The sequence below is a fragment of the Hypomesus nipponensis genome, chromosome 10 (genome assembly GCF_054491055.1).
Source record: "Hypomesus nipponensis isolate SF chromosome 10, ASM5449105v1, whole genome shotgun sequence".
Taxonomy (NCBI): Eukaryota; Metazoa; Chordata; class Actinopteri; order Osmeriformes; family Osmeridae; genus Hypomesus; species Hypomesus nipponensis.
Genome location: NC_140370.1, coordinates 4,891,385 through 4,907,599, shown reverse-complemented (window position 1 = coordinate 4,907,599; position 16,215 = coordinate 4,891,385). Strand labels below are relative to the sequence as shown.

Genomic DNA, 16,215 nt, shown 5'->3' with positions numbered 1-16,215 from the left:
CAGTAGCCTAAAGAGTTAACCATAACAGGGGAATAGATTATCAAAACAGTAGCACAGCACTTAAAATATTTGTTTGGGGGAAAGGGGAAATTGCAATGCAATTTCAGACTGCATTTACTCTGATCTGAGATACTATAAAATAAACATTTTACTGTTTCAGATAATCTTTTATTCATATTGTATGCACTGTTTGTGTTTGAATGACAATTTCATGTTTCACCAGCAACACAAGAATCATGGAAACATCTTTGTTGGTGAATATGAAGCATTCGGACTGATCTTTCTATCCTTTACATAGAATTATTTTCTTGCTCAGCATTATCGAAAATTCCCTTTTTTGTTTCACTTAAATCAAAACTCACACAAAACATATTACCTATGAGTACTTCCCTTGCCGATATTTTGTTCACAATGACATTGCAATGTTACGCTGTTTATTCTCACAGTGAATAGATGTTGGGCAACATTGATTTAGATTGACTACATTTACAACCTCAGCATGATTTTCATCTTGTTGTCATTGTCATTCTTGTTTTGCATTACTTGTTTGTCCTGTCTTGTTGCACTTGTTTTTCTCCTTGTTTGTAATGTTGCACTTACTTTTTTCCTGTCACATGCACTTTATGTAGAGATGTGAAGGCTGGGAATTACATGTAGTTTCATTTATTTCTGTGCTGTTTTATGTTGTTTCAAGTTGCACCATAGCCCCGGAGGAATGCTGTATCTTTTTACTGTGTACTGTAACATGTTCATGATTGGAAATGACAAATAAAACACACTTGACTTGAACTAATAGCTATACACTTTTTACTGTTTTTTAGGTATGGTCACAATTGTTTGACCTCGTTTGACCATTTCAGAGAAGACCACCACACATGCACTTTGGATGATCAAGTACATTATAAAAAGATAATCAGTAAAAAGTTTAAGATGAACATATTTGGTTTCTCCTATCCTTTTCTATCCTGCTTTTCTGTGACTTATGAGTCTGCTATGCCACCGCCAAGTCAACGCGAATCCGAGTAATCGTCAATGGAGGCGCCTTTGTTAATCTTAGAGTGCATATTTTTCTTATTTAGTACTTGATCTGTTCAGGAAATGGGATTGACAACACCCCTCCCACCTTGTTGTTTTCAAGATGCCAGCACAACTTTTTTCATCAGTATCTTTCCTGATTTGATTTCTTAAAGAAGAGCAGATCTAAGGCAAAACTAAATGAAAGAGTATCACAGTTTACACGTAACACAGACTAACTGCGTGGAATAAACAATGCTATGAATTTGGCACGACGTGACAAGGATCTTGTACTATAAATCTAGACCAGAAGGGGGCGACATGTTCTTTGATTATGTGATGATGAAAGAACATGTAAGATTAGTTTCTTTATATTTTCCTGAACAGTTATTTTTAATATCCTCAAAAATTATCTGATGATACTGGTTAAATATATAGTGTGTGGAACAATACTAAAATTGTAGGTACAACATTTCAGGTGCACAATTAGATCAAGTAGTCTACCCTTTTTTTTAAGTACAATCTGTTATTTATTAATATGTCAAAGTCAAATGTTTTTATAAAGTAAATAAAAAAAACAAACACCAGTTGACTTGAGTGTTGTACAATCAAAGTAGCAAAAGCCAATACAAACACAAAAACCAGTTTATCTGACAATGAGACAAAGCAAAGCAACTATCCTACTGTGTCGCTAAGGAATAAAGATGTTTTAAGGTCTGATTTAAAAATTGTCCAGCCTTCGAAACTCCTTCTGAAGTTGGTACTACAACTACAAAAGCATGATCTCCCCAGTGCTTCATCATTCAGTCAACCAGAAGCAATGGGTCAGTAGACCAGAGTAACCTTGATGGAATGTATGGTTGTGAAAGATTAGGGAGATAGGTTCAAGATAGCCCATTTAATGATTTGTTTGTTTTGTTGCACAACAACCTTGAAATCGATCCCAAAACATACAGGGAGCAGGTTAAGGGAGGCCAGTTCGGAGTAATGTGCTCTTGTTTGCGTGTTCCTGTTCAAAGATGAGCTGCAGCATTCTGGACTAACTGCAAGCTTGAGACTAATGATATGGCTAACACCAACGTTAAGGGCATTGCAGTAGTGAAGTCGGTTCAAGATAAAGGCATGTAGGCCTATGAACTTTTCAAAATCACAATTCTTGTTTTTTTAAAGGACCCTAGATAAGAGCCTCAGTTGAGAAGAGAAAAATATAGATTCTGTGAATGAGTGTATCTGTTAATCTAGTTTATAGTAACTTTACATTTTGACCATTGATCTTTTACAAATTATAAACACATACCCTCTCTCAGATGTCTTCCCACTTCCCTCAGTTTTAGTATTACTGGATCGTAGTGGTGCATTCAACACCGCCGATCATGACATACTACTAGACAGACTAAAAGCAGACAAGGAGGACATGGTGTTGATGATGACAAGGTTCAATACTGGGGCCTCTTCTGTTCAACATCTACATTCCACTGGCTCAGATTATGAAAACCAACAAAGTCTGTTATCATAATTATGCAGACAACACACAAATCGACATAACTTTATCACCTGGGGACTATAATCCCATGCAAGGGCTAAGTAAATGCATTGAAGAAATCAACAACTGGACGTGCCTAAAAGTTTTTCAATTAAGAAGATCAAACAGACGTAATTGTTTTTGGTCCCAAGCACGAACCATTGAAAGTCAGCGCTCAGCTTCAATTGCTGATGTTAAAAACCACAAACCAAGATAGAAATCTAGGTGTAACAGACCTCAGACCTCAACATGAACAGCCATATCAAGACAATTACAAAATCAGCTGACTATCACCTGAAGAATATATCAAGAATTAGAGGACTCATTTCTCAACAGGATTAGGAGAGACTTGCATTTATCTTCAGCAGACTCGACAACTGTAAACAAATGGTGTGTTCACAGGTCGCTGTAAGAAGTCAATCAGAAATCTGCAGCTGATTCGGAACGCTGCAGCTCGAGTCCTCTCTAAGACCAAGAAAGTGGATCACATCACTCCAGTTCTGAGGTCTTTACATTGGCTTTCTGTCCAACAAAGAATTGACTTTAAAATCCTACTGCTGGTTTATAAAGCACTGATTGGTTTAGGGCCTAAATACATTTGTGATCTGCTGCTACCTTATGAACCATCCTGACCCCTCAGGTCATCTGGGACAGGTCTACTTTGGGTTCCAAGAGTCAGAACTAAACATGGAGAAGCAGCGTTCAGGTTTTCTGCTCCCCATATGTGGAACAAGGTCCCTGAAAGCTGCAGGTCTGCTGAGACCATCAGCTCCTTGAAATCTAGATTGAAGTATTTACTGTTTGCTGTTGTATTTAATTGAACCAGATTCAAGGATCTCAATATCTGCATTTTATTTCTTAAACTGCACTGCAACTTTATTACTTTAATACTTTATTTCTTGCTTTCGACTGTTTTTAATGTCTTATTGAATGTTCTTAATTGTTTTTAAATCTTGTTTTCTTTTGGATTATGTTTTGATGCTTTTAATGGTTTTATGTGAAGCACTTGGAATTGCCTTGTTGTTGAAATGTGCTATACAAATCAACTAAACTAAACATGCCTTGCCTGGCCTCAGGCACCACTGGGTCAAAATATCAGGACTTTAACTCTCATTAAAGTTTATGTAATCCAGCCTTGATGTCCTTGTGACAGTACAAAAGGATAAGATATATTTGTGTCATCTGCATAACAGCGGAATGAGAACTGTGAGATCTAAAACATGTAAATAAAGAAAAACAAGAGCATTCATACAAAAAAATCATGGTGACGACAGTGAAGTTTATAGTGATGATGTTTATGTTGCTGTCATTTTGTGCTCGTGTCGATATTTGCTCATGGTTTCAAAGTCTGACCTGTAAAGGATACATGGAGTATTTTTAGCCAAGTGTAAGTACAGCTCATTTTTATTCTGCTTGGTCTGAAGTCCATGAACACCAGCACAGCAACTCGTAATAAGTTAATAAGTCAACAAGTTTTTTATCCATCCAGATTATTCCTACTAACACTGATCTCAGAAGGATGAACAATAGTCTAAAGGTTTTACAAATAATATTTGAAGATAAAATGACATAATTTCCCTACTGATGCAAAGAACCTCGAGATTAGTAAAAAGAATAATTTCATGTCAACTCCCTGAGCTCATATGTTAACTCCCTTCCCTACAGGAAGCCACAGTTCAAAATGTTACCAAAAACTTAAACAATCAACTATGGTTGGTAATTACCTAGAAGGTCACGGGAGATAAACCAACTAGCTACATGGGAATAAATGTTAGATATAATTTTGCCTCAAAAGCTGATGGACGATTATTTAATGTGTTCTCAGCTGTGAGTTACCCCTCCAGTTGTATGTTTAACCTATTAATTTGAACAATACTTTATTTGCTACTGTCAGATCTGCTTGACAAATACATCACATCATTCTTAATTAAGACTGCTTAATTACTTTCGTTATGTTTTGTAAGGCTGTTCTCAGATACAAGCCCCTTTGTCACTGGTCACAGGGACATTTGCATCAAAGGGACTGTAATGTTAAACGGCAATCACACCTTCCAGCACAAACCACTGGAGAGGTTTTCTCAACAGTTGAAGAGGAAGGTGGACTGAGGATGACTGAAAATATGTTTAAAAGTTGTGTTCATATGAATATAGTTCTAAACAGCTTTTAATATCATGTTTGATATGTTTTTGTTTCTTATTTTATATGTTACATTTGAATAATACTTTTATTGTTGTAAAACATATATTTACAGGGTTTATAGAGTTTGTGCATGCAGATGTCCAAAATGGGTGTATGGCGAGGCTATACTAATCACTTCGAGTTATGTTTACTATACAACTCCGGTGCATTAGGAGGTAAGTTTTATTGTGATGACCTTATTTAATGATTGCTCGGAAGGTATGTTTTGTATTGATTTATTTCATTTAGTTCTATGTAACAGTGGATATACATACATCCATATCCATAGTAGAGATTATCGGCTGCTAGTGAATAAGCTTACTTTGGGGTTGTTTCCCTGATGCATACACCCACCTACGTCAGAGATTCATGGCCTTGACCGCTTAGCGCTCAAGGTTACGGGTAATTGTATGCATATTTCGAAATTTGAGTCAGATATTAACGAGTCACACTCCCTGTCAACAAGTTGGGGTCAAGCACAAGCTCCCCGGCTTTACAGTTTCTACAAAATCTCTGTAACAAATAAAAAATCCTTATCTACTATTGTCATTAAAGACACAAACAGAAAGGTAAGGATTTTGTTGAAACTTAAGCAAGGACACTTTGGGGTTCAATAAAGTGCCCTTCGAATACAAAATGCCAAATTCCAGGGGGAGGAGCCCGGTGTTTGTCTGTTGCGTTATAAGCTCTGAGTCCAGATGTGCTCGATAGCTGCAAAAGGAAAGTATCATGGGGTTTCTGCTGCCACTTCTGCTTGCTCTGGTAGCGTCAGTCCTTGGAGGGCTCTATCTCCTGGGATCATTCCGTCGAAGGCGCCCTGGAGAACCCCCCTTAGATAAGGGACCTATCCCTTGGCTTGGCCATGTCCTGGAGTTTCGCAGGGACACTGCAAAGTTCCTGGAGAGAATGAAAGCAAAACATGGCGATATTTTCACAGTGCAGCTGGGTGGGTTTTACTTCACATTCCTCATGGATCCCCTCTCCTTTGGGAATATTGTAAAAGAGGCCCGCACAAAGCTGGATTTCAACAAGTTTGCAGTGCAGCTGGTACAGAAGGTTTTTGGCTACTATTCCATGGAAAAGGATCACAAGTTTCTGCAGTTGACAAGCAATAAGCACCTGATGGGTGACGGTCTGGTGGTTATGACCCAAGCCATGATGAATAACCTGCAGAACCTGATGTTGCACGAAGTGGGAAAATCTGAGGACCAAAAGACCTGGAGGGAGGCTGGACTTTTCATGTACAGTTACAACATTGTATTTAGGGCCGGCTACCTTGCCCTGTTCGGTAATGAGACACCCAAAGCCTCAGGGAGCTTAATGAAAGCCAAAGAAGCTGACAGAAGACAATCTGAAGAGCTTTTTCACGAGTTTCGCAAGTATGACCAACTGTTCCCCAAGTTGGCCTATGGGGTGTTGCCGCCCAGTGAGAAAAGGGAGGCAGAGCGCCTGAAGAGGCTGTTCTGGAACATGCTGTCAGTGCAGAAAGTGAAGACCAAGGACAATATAAGTGGATGGGTGCGTGATCAGCAGCAGGTTAGGGAAGAAAATGGGATGCAGGAGTTCATGCAGGACAGGTACATGTTCTTGTTGCTGTGGGCGTCTCAGGGAAACACTGGGCCATCTGCCTTTTGGCTGCTCCTCTTCCTCATGAAGCGCCCCAAAGCCATGAAGGCCATCCAGGCAGAAGTGGAGCAGGTACTGAAGGAGTCCGGGCAGGAGGTGAAGCAAGGCGGCCCACTCATCGACTTAACCAGAGACATGCTAATGAAGACTCCCATCATGGATAGCGCTGTAGAGGAGACGCTCCGTCTAACTGCCGCCCCCGTCCTCACGAGGGCCGTGCTCCAGGATTTGACCCTTACGATGGCAGACGGACAGAAGTTCCATATCAGGGAGGGCGATAGGGTATCCCTCTTCCCTTACACTGCTGTTCAAATGGATCCAGAAGTCCACCCCGACCCACACACATTTAAGTACGACCGCTTTCTCACACCAGAAGGGAGTAAAAAAACGGATTTCTACAAGGGCGGAAAGAAGCTGAAGTTTTACAACATGCCATGGGGAGCTGGGGTCAGCATATGTCCAGGTCGCTTCTTTGCCACAAATGAGTTAAAACAATTTGTTTTTCTCATGCTCATCTACTTTGAATTTGAGCTTAAGAATCCAGATGAGGAAATGCCTAAGATTGATACCAAACGCTGGGGCTTTGGGTCCATGCAACCAACCAAAGATATTCAATTTAACTACAGGCTCAGGTTCTAGAATGGGCTTGCCAAAGCTTTTAAATATTTTAGCTTTTAATATGAATGCTAACAATGTTAACCTAGGAGAATGCATATGATTAACATGAATGCTTCCACCTTTTTTAACCTATATCATATTGACATTTAGACATTTAGATTTTTAGCACACGCTCTTATCCAGAGCAACTTACATTAAGTTCAGGGACATTTCCCCGAGGTAGGGTGAAGTGCCTTGCCTTACACAACGTCATTTAGCACGGCCAGGAATCAAACCGGCAACCTTCTGATTGGTAGCCCGTTTTCCTAACCGTTTCCCTAACCACTCAGCTATCTGACCCCCTCAGCCTATACTGAATTTAGAACAGAATAGAATATCTTTATTTGTCATTGAACAAGTACAACCAAATTGGGGTAGCAGCTCTCAGACTGCAGTGCAGTTGAAAAGTATAAAAACAAAAACAAGACAAAATATAGACTGAACTATACAGATTTACACTGTAAATACTCATCTTAAGTAAAAACAAGTAAAAACACAAGACATATTACAGAACAGAGAGACAAACAGAGGTCACTTTGTGCATTGTTAAGTGTTATGTTAACTCTGGGATAGATGCTTTTTCTCAACCTGTCTGTTTGTGCTCCGATGGTCCTAAAGCGCCTCCCTGAGGGCAACATTTCAAACAAGTGGTGACCAGGGTGTGTTGAGTCTCTGAGGATGCTGTGGGCTTTCCTGAGGCAGCGTGTTTTACTGATGTCCTTGTTAGTTTAGTTTTTTTGTTTTTTTTGTTAGTACTGAAGGATACATTTTGTTATATACTGTGGAGGATATTTTAACATTTATTCTTATAGAAGGCACTTTTATAGACGCACACAGTACATATACAGTAGTAAGTACAGCAACAAAATCAACGCAGTGTCCCTACGTTTTTCAGTGTTGATTGAAAAACGATTGCACTGAGACTTTCTGGGATATGTATGTTTTTGTTGTGCTCTCATCTACCCAACAATGTTATTATTGTAATAAATGAGTTCCACATTTTAATAAACATGTTTCCCTTTATCATGTTTTCCTTGTTTCATTACTGCTTAGTTTATGTAATATTGGGATTTTTACTAATTGAGTAGGCTGTTTGAGTATCACATTTTCTTTCTTAGAGAGAGAGAGAGAGAGAGAGAGAGAGAGAGAGAGAGAGAGAGAGAGAGAGAGAGAGAGAGAGAGAGAGAGAGAGAGAGAGAGAGAGAGAGAGAGAGAGAGAGGGAATCATCATGTTGAATGGGAATCATGAAAGTTCTAAAATGTACACATGACCCAGATGTGTCCATTTAAATAATTGGGGTACAAGGAAGACAGGAAGACAAACTTAGCCAAGCTTGTGAAGGTTTCTAATAACAAAAACAGAAAATACCAAAGCGCCAGTAAACTCTGTGGGAAGAATTTCACCTGGTAGTAATTTCCTCTTGTTTTTCACAAGATTTCATGATAACTGAAAAGTATTCAAAGTACCAAGGCCACTCCAGGACGTGGTTAACTTGTTTGCTGATTCTACACTGGGTCCTTACTGGTTCTGAGTAATTTTTTTCCACCTTTATTTACATCACATTTACATTTCTTCATTTAGCAAACACTGTCATCCAAAGCGAATTCCAACAGAGACCTTTACAAATGTGTATAGGTCAATAATCACAAACAACGAGATAGCCCCAAAAACATTGTGGGTAGCCAAAACATGAAGCATGCATTTTGAAAAACAAATAAGTGCCAATGGGAAGAAACTTAAGAGCAGGTAGTTAAACAAGTTACAATTAAACAACACGAACCTCAAAACTGCGAGAGTGTACCTATAGGAAAGCAAGTGTACTTGTACGAAAGCATTCATATTATTTTGATCTTTGGAAATGCACAAAATAGTAATCTGCCTTTTGTGGCGTGCATCAAAAGAACAATGTGGAGGTTGGTCTTTCCTTCTGAACTTCAACGAAACACACATTGTGAAGTCACAAGGTTGTGGGGGGATCAGAACATCTTCAGGGTTAATAAATGGGCTGTAACCATAGACATATATACGTCTATGGCTGTAACAGAAACCATCCTGGATGAAATAAACAAATAGTGGAATCCCAGTCATGGAGCGACCAAGCAGAAGAACAATGGGTCTATTGGCATGAGGCTGGACTCCTGAGTATCCTGCCTGTACTTGGTGGTGAGGGGTTTTGAAGAAAAATGACCCATTGTCTTGCTTATCCTGCTTCTGTGCAGCCTGTGCAGCTAAACCAAGTCTCCGGAAGCCATCCCAGGATGCCCTACAGTGGAGAATTGTTCAACCTATGCTACCCATGGAGAGGTAGGTTCATATTTTTCCTGTGTGCTTTGTCTGGTCTGTAATACTATAGATGCTTCAGAGATAAAGCAAAGTATTTGTGACATTTAGATATTGCTCACATTTGGTTTTGAAACTGTGTGTTTGTCAGTCAAAGCTTATAAGTAAAGAAACAGAGGTGACTGAAGGCATTGTTTCAAATGAGTCGTTTCCTTGGTATCATAGTTTTGACTCTGTGATGTAATATTCTATGGAGATGTCCATTAGTACCAGCAGGGGGCTACCAGAACCACAGCTCACAGTATGGACATGCTATTCTGTCTAGATCAGTGATGTTACTGACTGCTCTTATTGGAGTCAATCAGTTCACTGAATAACAGATCATTTGTCTCTGCCAGTCTGTGATTGCACAACACAATTTAGGTAAAGGACTATACATGTTTCCTGTAAATAATATACCACGCAACTGTAATCAAATAAACTTTGATAAATTACCCATATGAACTGATTATGGGTCACGCCACATCACACTATCCACAGGATTGTGATAAGATCACAGAAGTTGTAAGTAGCCATAATCAAGATCCTTTACAGTACCCCATGCCAGCCATTATTGCATAAGATAACACCAAGAAAGAAGGAGGAGTTGCTGGCGTCATGATGTAAAGCCTGCAGTCTAGATGCCAGCGGCTCAAGTTCACTGAGCTGGTGTTTCTGCCCTTGCACTGCACTACTAGACTGAGGAGGAGGAGAAGGAGGAGCTTCGGCAAGCACATCTCGACTGGTTCTGATGACCCTGAGTAGGTCTCATGCTCCTTGGGGCTTGCCCTGATCAACCCACGACATGGTCAGTTATGACAAGATAATGTCAAAAGATTAAGGACTGCAGGCTCTTGGCAGAAAGGCTTTGTTGTCTGTAGCTGTTTTTATTGGAGGGGCAACTGTAGAGGCTAGTGTTGTCCTGATCAGGAGTTCAGAAGGCATCCATGGATGCGGGTGATGGGAGCAGGCAGGAGACTAAAAGAGCATATATGTTTTTGCACAGCGGCTGCATGACTGTAATATTATGCACGAGCCACTTTTTATTTTATTTTATCTTATGTTATCCTGAAGCAACATGATTAAAAATCGACACAGACGTACACTGTCTTTAATATTTGTCTAAGTAACATGTCTATATTTGTACATGTCCAGTGGAAAACATAATTCTCGTCACGGTTAGGCATGTACTGTAGCTCATTGTAGGTCAAGGTTAAGGTTAGTTAAATAAATGCTTGGTCATGCAGGGATCAATGCCTTTAACCGGCCTCAAAGGTTGTGAAATGTACAGTATCTCCTTATGAGTTTCACAAGATTGACGGGAAGACTTAATTAATGGCAATATATCAACCTTGAGGAAGATGTCCAGTCCAGTAAGATGATTGCACTTACATATAAATGAACTTGCTGCCTCTTGTTCACTGTAAACTGAGCTGACTGGTGTATTCTTCTGAGGTGAAATGGAAAAATTGGATGCTTCTCTGGCATTTTTCATGCATTTTTACGTTTCTTTGATATGGGCCAGAAGGACTATGCCAAGCCGACAAGTCTCAGGTCTTGCCAAAGCACATGTGGGCAAGAAATGAAGTGATGAATGTTTTCATACATTTTTCATACTGAACATGCGAAGGAGAATCCACCTTGAAAACTATTTTGGGATCAAAACTATTTTGGGATCAAAACCCAGAACAGGTTCTGCATACACTCTTCATTACACATCCATAAATGCCATGAGCTTACATACAACATGAATGGAACATACAGTATATTAATTCTCATGATTTGTCAACCTTGTCGGAAATGTTAGTCCTCAAATGTCATCTCCTGCCATGGTTCTTCTTTGTGGAGATGGTTGGGATGAAAAGAACCATTTGAAAGTTTCTGTCTTAGGGTGTTTATAAGATCTGGGGACAGTACAACCAAAACTCCTGTTAAGATAGACAGCAGCCACAGATTACTAAAGGGGAAACTGATTTATTTCTCACTGGAAATGTGCTCTGCTTTTTTTTTGTAGGCTTCTTTTGTTTAAACTCATTCAGCAGCCTACCTATGTGAGAGCAAGGGCATCGTTTGTAGGGTTTAACTTCTCACTTGTCATGCTGAATTTCTTCAGAGTTGTCGCTAAAGTAAATGTAAATATTATTTCAATTAAATGACAGACTGGCTGTGTACCATGTGTCCAGCAACATATACATCTGAAAGACCATGTAAGCCTGTCTCTGTTAACCTAGCTGTTAGCAGATTATGGATCATATCAGGTCCAACATCCAAGCACACAGCAACTGCTGGATTCCTTGTTGACTGCAGTAGCAGACATACAAGCTGAGCCGATGGAAGTTATTTTTCTGGGGGTTTATGTTGGCATCCACCTCAAGGCTCTTCAGCCCAGTCGCTTCAGTGGAGTGGAGCCTCAGTCAAACTGGCACCGGACTCTCTCTCCCAGGGGGTAGGATAGGGCCTGGTTGAAAAACGGAAGAAAAGTGAACAAATGCGAGAGGACTGCCGCCACTCTCAGGCAGCCTCTGGGATACCCCCCACTCCGCCTGGGAAAAGCAGTTGGGTGGTGAGAGGGGAGGCGAGCGGTTGTGCACAGAAGTTGCTCGCTTTTTTTCCATGGTGTCTTCTGTCACTCTTTTGTCCGGGAGGGGTGGGTTGGAGGGGGTGGGGAGGGGAGCTGTGTTGAAATCACATGGCCAAGCTCGATCCGTTACGTAAATGCAGACCTCCCTGCCACCCAGTCGGCTGCCATCAACTTAGTTGTGCAGATAACTCTTAGGATGACATTGGCGAGGGCTGAGGAGAACGGCTGAGATGTTCCCTTCTCCATGGGGCTCCGCAGCATCATCTGAATTTGACTGTAAACAACTGTCATTGACCCTCTGGAAGGTGACACTGAGGCTAATGAGCATTCGAGCCCTGAGCAGTCCCGATCCATCATCGCCATCAGTTTTGGTCTTCGGAAGAGTGGCTCTCCAAGCCAGCATGCAGTACGATACATTTAAGCACATTGTGTTGTTTTGCACAGCTGAAGGTAACGCACAGATCCTTTCCCTTCAGGTGCTTTATCAATTCTTTGCCACACTGCGGATGTAGTGTAAAAGTTGACACGATGTGTCATGTAGGTACGATTTTGATACGTATAGGTTAGCACCAGGATATCGAGAGGGAGTCCTTGCCTTGGGTGGTCGGTATCCTTTGAGTGGCAGCAAGACTTTGGAGCAGAGACATGTGATCCCACTTTTAAGAGGCATGTGATGGTTTGACTGTGTAGCACCCCTTCTGGGGATAGCACATGGCCGCCAAGCTGAACCCCAAATGCTCTCGTTGTTCCAGCAGCATCCCCTCTCCTCCTTGCCCGTCTTCCCCAGCAGGGCTTCATGCAAAGCCCCTTCTGCTCAGAGGGAGAGTGGGGTGCTTGGAGGCGAGGCCTGGGGTGGGGCATGAGGGGGGGAGGGGGGAGGGGGTGTAAGATCCTGCAGGCTCAGCTGGCTTGGTTTCAGACTCGGAACCCACTCTGCCTCCTCCCTCACACAGCCTGAGGATCTTAGCACAACACCACTCTGATGTCTCTCTCTCTCCCTCTCTCTCTCACACACACACACAATTCCATTTCCTTAAAGCTCTCTTCCCTTCAGACGTCCGCACAGCATTCAAATACAACTGTACAACCGTAAACAGCACTTTAGCAGTGCACACTGAATATTTTTCATGGGTGAAAATAGTGCAAGAGCCATAACTATCTTCCATTACATCTACCTCAGAGCCTTTCTGTTCGTCTCTACACTAAAAAAGCTTTGTAAAGGACAAAAGTCAGTTTCCAGATTACAGATGATAAAAATGACAAATCTGCAACCGGCACAACTTCATTTCTCAATCAATGAGATAAATAGGACATATACCTGCTTTGTATGAAGGCATATTTAATTTAATTATGATTCTTGGCATCAGAGAGGTATATTCAGAGGGATACTGTTTGTCATATAATAATAATATGACAATTGTGAAACAGACCAGACACATTGTAACACAAGCCAGATAGCATTGACTGAAGAATTCCTTTTCAATTAGAAGCAGTAGGGTTTTAGCATTGGGCCTCCTATCACTGTTTATTCTAAATCATCGTTGTCTAGAAAAATATGTGCAAAGGTTCCTACTGTATGGTATATATAAGTATTATGTTTATATGTGTTTACATGGCTATATACATTTGTGAGTAACAGATATTGAGGTGAATAGGCTATATATATCAATGGTATTTTTGTCAAGATGACATATGTGTGCTACTGCGTTCCAAAGCCTGACATAGAGAACACAGCATAAACATATACAGTATAAAGAACGGAGTATAAACATATACAGTATAAAGTCGGAAAAGGCGTGGAAAGGAGCCTAGAGATACCTGTCTGCTTGTCCAATCTCTGGCCACATGCCTAGATGGGATGTCTAAATATTATGACACTTGATATGACTAAGTATACCTGTTGGATACACTCAAGCGGATACGCTCTGAGGCAATGTGTTTTATCTCTGCAGGCAACTTCTGTCCCCAAAACCTCCAGTCTCTCTCTCCCCCACTCATACTTGTGAGGTCATCATCTGTTACGATGAGTAGGCTTCCTGTCAACTATTCTGGTGGAGTGAGTTTGTGTGTGTGTGTTTGTGTAAGAGAGAGAGAGTGAGAAATGGGGAGGAGAGATAGAGTGTGTATACAGTGTGTTTTAAATTAGCTTGAGACTCATGAACAGCATGTCTATTTAAATGTAAACTACATACTTATGTCTCACACCCCAACATTTTAGTATATTTTAACCTGAAACTTCATGCATTATTCTAAATCCTAGTACTTTTGAGGTAATCACGGGGAGGCATGATTATAGACAGAGTGACTGAGCAACACCAATGTTCTAGAGAAAGAACAGGCTACATAATCTACTGTGTTACTTATGAGTGTTGAGCAAGGGGGGTGAGAAGAGGTTGGGGGAGCGTGTTGCCACTAACAAGCTCCCTCAGCTGGGTGTTCATTTCAATCTGCAGTCAGATGTCCTCAAGTATGACCTCTTGGATGAGGGTCACTTGCCAGTGGAGGATTCTTTTTATTTTTTTGGCTTTTCTTTTTTATACTTCCTACTTGGGCAGAAGGCTGGCGTAATAGAAACCAGACACAAGTCAGAATGTGAGGCATTCACAGAAGGGAGACCTCAGTTCCTCAGCGAGTGTGGAAATAGGATAAACCCAGCAACGGCTTTGCTCAGCCTGATAGGATGTTTATTTTCTTACTATGTTAGACTGAAGTAGTCAACAACTGAAGGACAAAGCATCAGGATGGATCTTCCATGCCCTAGAGGAGGAATTGCATGGGTTGTCTAGAGACAGCAGAGGAAATGTGATCAAAATTCAGGATGGCCAGTGCGTGTGTCAGTTCTCCAGGTGGGTTTCAAGTATTTAGTCAAATGAAACAGCACAGATGTCAGATTATATTACAAAATGTATCTTTACAAAATTATTTGTTGCGTGTGTCAGTTCTCCAGGTGGGTTCTGTCAGTTGTATCTTGACACAACTCTAACATGCTACTTCTAATTTTGTTGAACTATTGCTTGTGCTTGAATGATTGTGGGTGATTTGTAAAACCACAGAAGATCATTCAGCTTCTTACAGGTTTAATCTCTGTGACTGAGTTCATGTGAATTTAGTATGGCGTAAAATCAAGAACAGGGAAAAAATATCTATTCGCCAGAATTCACAAATATTTTTGTCAAATACACAATGATTTAAAATTACGACATCTATTTTATGTTGTTACAATATTTTGAGTGTACATGTACTTTCATCGTGTGATCATTTCTAATAGTCCAAACAATACTGTGATTAACAGCTTTTACACAGTATTTTTGGGGAGATTAAAGTTCAGTGGTAAGTGCAGTTGACAGTAGACCAAGTGGTTGCAGGTTCAAATTCCCCTTTGTGCTGTACTTTGCTTTGGATAAAAGCATCTGATAAACCGATCCATTATGATTTTTTAGTTATAAGTATTTAGTCAAATGAAACAGCACAGATGTCAGATTATATTACAAAATGTATCTTATAATGTTATCATTATTAAATTAAACATTTGTATTATCAGTGAATACCCGCTGACATTGGATTCGGCATTTTGTGCAAGGACATTGTTATTGCTTTATTGCATAACTTTCATTACTTTTCAACATCCTTCAAGCACGCAATAAATATGCAATCGCACACCCACATATACAAAGTCCTTTTGGTATCCAATAAATGGTTTCAAACAGTACATGTAGGTAAAGATATAAATGTAAAGGCCTGACAGCTTAAAACATTATCACCTCATAAACGGTCAAACACAGTTTTAGTTGCCAACCCCTCCTGTTGTGTCTTCCTCAGGCAGATACAGTATGAGTTATCCACACTAGATGCCATCTGTGCCCATGGGTCAGAAACCCTCCCCAGTGTGAGTGGTGCAGGGTCTGGAGGGGAGGCCCAGTGGCGGACACAACAAGCTTCTCCTGTTCACTCAGATGGTAGGGGAGATGGCACGTCGCACGCAAGGGAACACAGTGCCACAGTCATGAGATCACCTCACGCAGTCTTCGCGGACTTCTCCACGGATGAGGACACATACAGTATCTATTTACACAGAGATATCCTCTGATAGCTACATTGTAGCTACAGGGCTAAATACATACATCTGCTTGAGCTCTACCATACGTTTTATTGGAGCCCTCGCCCCAACCCCCCAAGTTCAATGTTTTCTAAATCTCAGAAGAGGGTTATGGCCTACTTTTCATCATCTCAGCCATCTCTGTCTGTGTTGATATACAGTACTATAATTAAATAGAGGCACAGGACTACATTTTGAAGAGCCTGTAGGGGTTCTGTGA

At 40.7% G+C, this 16,215-nt stretch overlaps 1 protein-coding gene across 1 annotated transcript; it reads left to right on the top strand.

The window, feature by feature from the left end:
- Positions 1–5,431: 5,431 nt before the first annotated feature.
- LOC146270918 (5-beta-cholestane-3-alpha,7-alpha-diol 12-alpha-hydroxylase-like) lies at positions 5,432–8,021 on the top strand. The gene has a single exon (XM_084708426.1). The coding sequence runs from the start codon at positions 5,445–5,447 to the stop codon at positions 6,978–6,980; it is 1,536 nt and encodes a 511-aa protein (XP_084564552.1). The 5' UTR covers positions 5,432–5,444; the 3' UTR covers positions 6,981–8,021.
- Positions 8,022–16,215: the final 8,194 nt, after the last annotated feature.

What these genes read in the sequence shown, in the direction of transcription:
- LOC146270918 (XM_084708426.1), top strand. Translation starts at nt 5,445, where the DNA reads ATGGGGTTTCTGCTGCCACTTCTGCTTGCTCTGGTAGCGTCAGTCCTT.